The sequence below is a fragment of the Dendropsophus ebraccatus genome, chromosome 13 (assembly GCF_027789765.1).
Source record: "Dendropsophus ebraccatus isolate aDenEbr1 chromosome 13, aDenEbr1.pat, whole genome shotgun sequence".
NCBI lineage: Eukaryota > Metazoa > Chordata > Amphibia > Anura > Hylidae > Dendropsophus > Dendropsophus ebraccatus.
In genome coordinates this window covers 23,027,926-23,031,937 of record NC_091466.1, presented here as the reverse complement: position 1 = coordinate 23,031,937, position 4,012 = coordinate 23,027,926, and the positions used below count along the sequence as shown (strand labels likewise).

Below are 4,012 nucleotides of genomic sequence, written 5' to 3'. Positions count from 1 at the left end.
ATGTGCCTTGCCCATCTTGGTCTGGGTCAGTACTATTGTTTTGAGCAGTGCTTCTCAATTCCAGTCCCCGGGCCTCACCAACAGGTCATGTTTTGAGGATTTCCTTAGTATTTCACAGGTGATATAATTATACTCGGTGCATCAGGTATTAGCACAGGTGATCTTTGTATGGGAAATCCTCAAAACATGACCTGTTGGTGAGGCCCAAGGACTGGAATTGAGAAGCACTGGTCTTGAGGTTGACCACCAGGCTGTTGCCCAGAATTTGCCGTAATTGTGTGATTAGGCAGCCTCAGAGGCATCTGCCTCTGCTGTTTCCTGTCCATTTCCATGGTGTTTCCATCATTTTCAGAGGTTTCCATGTTTTCCGGCAACCTTCCCTGGGCTGAGCTTGGGTCCCCTGCAAAAATGCTCGAGTTTCCCATTGACTTCAATGGGGTTTGTTAAAGCAGAAAAGCGTTGTACATTACTGTTTAGACCAGATGTAAGGTCACCTTTTTGTACCATGTTCTGGTTTTTCTTGTGGCATTATATGGTTTGAGGATTTGATCTGAGAGATCAACTTCTCTCATATACTGGTTGTAGTCTGCAACACAATCAGGTTTCTCCACACCGTTTGTGGTACCTCGGACAGGGACAGGGGTAGTGCTATTCCTGTGAATTGTGGTCAAAAAAGGACATCACGTTTGTCCTTATACTTGACCAACAACATATTTTGAATGGAAAAGCCCCTGCTGTCATCTCTTGGCATGGTTGGCTTACCAGATGACTTGGGAGGCCTCTTTGATTTTTTAGGATCCTGCCACAAGCTACAATAGCTCGGGTAACGAGGGACCGGAACCACGCCGGCCAATCACAGCGATCAGGAGAGTGGCACCATGGCAACTCTTACTACAAACACTGATGGCGACTGGTGCTGTCTCAGACAACACCAATCGCCATTGCTTTCCTAGTCACCGATGACCCGGAAAGATGATTTTAGTTGTAATTGGCTGGTTTGAATTAACCAGCCAATTACAGCGATCGTTGGCCCAGGGGGGTTGAAATCACCCCCCGTGCCGACGAGCCTAGATGACCTGCTATACAGTATAGCAGCCATCTTTACCCGATCGGGTATACCACGGGCGTCAATTTATGCCCAAGGTCGTTAAGGGGTTAAAGTATTTAGTATTCAGAGAATGAGAAGGGTGAAAATATATATATATAAACAATTGAGGAAAGTGGAGGAAAGATTTTAAAAAAAACTTTGCGGGTCCCTTATGTTCTTTGAATTTAAGGTACTGTACCAAAGTATCAGGCTAGGTTCCAACCAGAACCAGGAGTGGATTGAAAATACAGAAAGGCCATGCTCACACACTTTCTCTCCCTTTCTCGGGGAGGGGTATCTGGGGGTTATATAAAAATGTGTTCTTTTATGTAAAAAAAAGTTATTTATGTAAGTGGAAATGAAAACTAAAAAAACTAAATATTGAAATAGAAAAATTAGTGTACATTTGAGAATTCCTTTGTTATTGCTCACTGGTGATGCATATATGGAATTCTTTTCTATTGTTTTATTTTTGTGCTAATTTACTGATATTTTTAAAAATATATAATAATTACTAGAGATGAGCAAACCAGGTTCGGGTTCGAGTCCATCCAAACCCGAACGATCGGCATTTGATAAGCGGTGGCTGCTGACCTTGAATAAAGCCCTAAGGCTATGTGAAATATGTCGGATGGACTTAAACCCGAAGCCGGTTCATCTCTAATAATTACAGTAAACTGCTCTGTTTATCGATTAATAAAAGAAGAAAACAAATTGTCCCAAAGGAGCGACTGTAAATAATCTTCCAAACACCTTTAATGAGACAAATTTATAGCCACATAATGAAGTATATCTCCCCTGTGTATACCTCACATAGGATATATTAACCTAAGTTACTGTGCCACCTTTTAACATTAGGTCAGAGGTAACAGAAGATTGCATTAATTTTAGCTAAACCCTGTATAGAGTTTTGAGATACATAGGTATAAATAATAGATAGATAGATAGATAGATAGATAGATAGATAGATAGATAGATAGATAGATAGATAGATATTATATCGTTTGTCTTTTATTATGCTACATACTGGAAAATTACAGAAGACTTACAGAGGTTTTGGACTTAAAATAAAAGAAATTTTGACTACAATAAACGGAAAAAAAATTACCATTTGTTTCAAACCTTCATCTCTATTCAGAGAAATGGCACAGATAAATAAAACCGTGGTTGAGGAGTTCATCTTATTGGCCTTTGCTGATTTGCACTGGATTCAGATTGTAATTTTCCTGTTTCTTCTACTGACCTACATCACATGTATTATGGGAAATTTGGCTATAATCATTGTAGTTAAATTAGAACCTTCACTCCGTAACCCAATGTATTTTTTCATCAGCGTGTTTTCTGTTTTAGAAATTATGTTAGTCTCCGTCACAGTTCCTAAACTTTTAGCTATTTTAACTGGACATAACACAATATCCTTTATAGATTGTTTTACACAAATGTATGTCTTCAACTCTTTGGGTACCACTGAATGCTATCTACTTGCGGTAATGGTGTTTGATCGACATCTGGCCATTAATAAGCCTTTACATTACCCAACTATCATGACCAATACACTTTGTGTTGGACTGGCTATATTTCCATGGATTTTTGGATTTGCCGTTATTTTAATACAGACCATTATTACGGCGCAGTTGGAATTCTGCGGTCCTAATATTATTGACCACTATTTTTGTGACTTTGCTCCTTTACAAAGCTTGGCTTGTTCTGATGCCACCTTTAGCATTATCTTTGCAACCTTCGGAGCTGCGGTTAATGTTCTTCCACCTTTCCTCATAATTATAGGATTCTATATCTGTATCATAATAACTGTTAGCAAGATCAAGAGTAAAGATGGGAAACAGAAAACCTTTTCCACCTGCACATCTCATCTCACTGTAACCAGTCTCTTCTATGGTACAGTTATGATTGTGTATGTTAAACCTGATGCCAGCTATTATGATAAGTACCTTTCTTTTATGTTTACAGCTTTCACACCAACAATTAATCCTTTTATTTACACCTTGAGAAACAGGGATGTGAAGAATGCTTTGTGGAATTTATTAAACCGAGCCATAAGATCAAAAATTTTGTAAATATATGGTAAATGTCTGTAGAAACTTTTCTGTTAACATTTACTTTTTGAAATATCAGGGTTTTTTTTCCAGGCTATATTCATCTTTTTCTTTTTTGCAACAGTATGGTAAACCTTTGTAGAAATTTTTTTGTCAACAGTTTCTAAATAAATAATGTTTTTTTTAAGTTTGTTTATGTTTATACTATATAATAAACACAAAATTTGAAATTAATATTTTGATAGTAAATGTAAAATATAAAGGGCAGAATTTTTGATTGGACCATTATATGGAATGTAAGTGCCTGAATTTCACGTTTCCTTTGTACCAATCTAAACTGTAAACTAAGCACCAATAAAAGAACAACCGAACCTCTAATCTATTATCACATATATAAATTTTTATTAGTAAAATTTCAATACAATAACAGAATGATGAATAAATACACAATGAACCATGGCTGACAGAATGTTAAGAACAACGAACATACAATGAGGGGGCTGCTGCAGATGGACACAAATAAATAAATAAATGAATGAATGGTAGACTAAAGTGCTAAATACAATGCAGGAGTGCAATAAATAAATAATTTCATCGAGTGAGCATGCAGATAAAGTGCTATGAAGAGTAAAGCTACTAAAGTGTCATACCACGAGTAATGCAGATCAAGGAGTCCACCGGCAGCCCCCACCCCAAAGCACGTTTCGGCGTAGCCTTTTTCAACCCCCTTTTTGACCCCTTGAAAAAAGCTACACCGAAACGTGCGTTGGGGTGGGGGCTGCCGGTGGACTCCTTGATCTGCATTACTCGTGGTATGACACTTTAGTAGCTTTACTCTTCATAGCACTTTATCTGCATGCTCACTCGATGA

At 37.9% G+C, this 4,012-nt stretch overlaps 1 protein-coding gene across 1 annotated transcript; it reads left to right on the top strand.

Moving 5' to 3' along the window:
- The first annotated feature begins 2,229 nt into the window (after positions 1-2,229).
- LOC138770498 (olfactory receptor 6N1-like) lies at positions 2,230-3,162 on the top strand. Its single transcript, XM_069949604.1, has one exon. The coding sequence runs from the start codon at positions 2,230-2,232 to the stop codon at positions 3,160-3,162; it is 933 nt and encodes a 310-aa protein (XP_069805705.1).
- The last annotated feature ends 850 nt before the right edge of the window (positions 3,163-4,012 follow it).

Bases quoted from the DNA above. Each gene is read 5' to 3' on its own strand.
- LOC138770498 (XM_069949604.1), top strand. From the start codon at position 2,230: ATGGCACAGATAAATAAAACCGTGGTTGAGGAGTTCATCTTATTGGCC.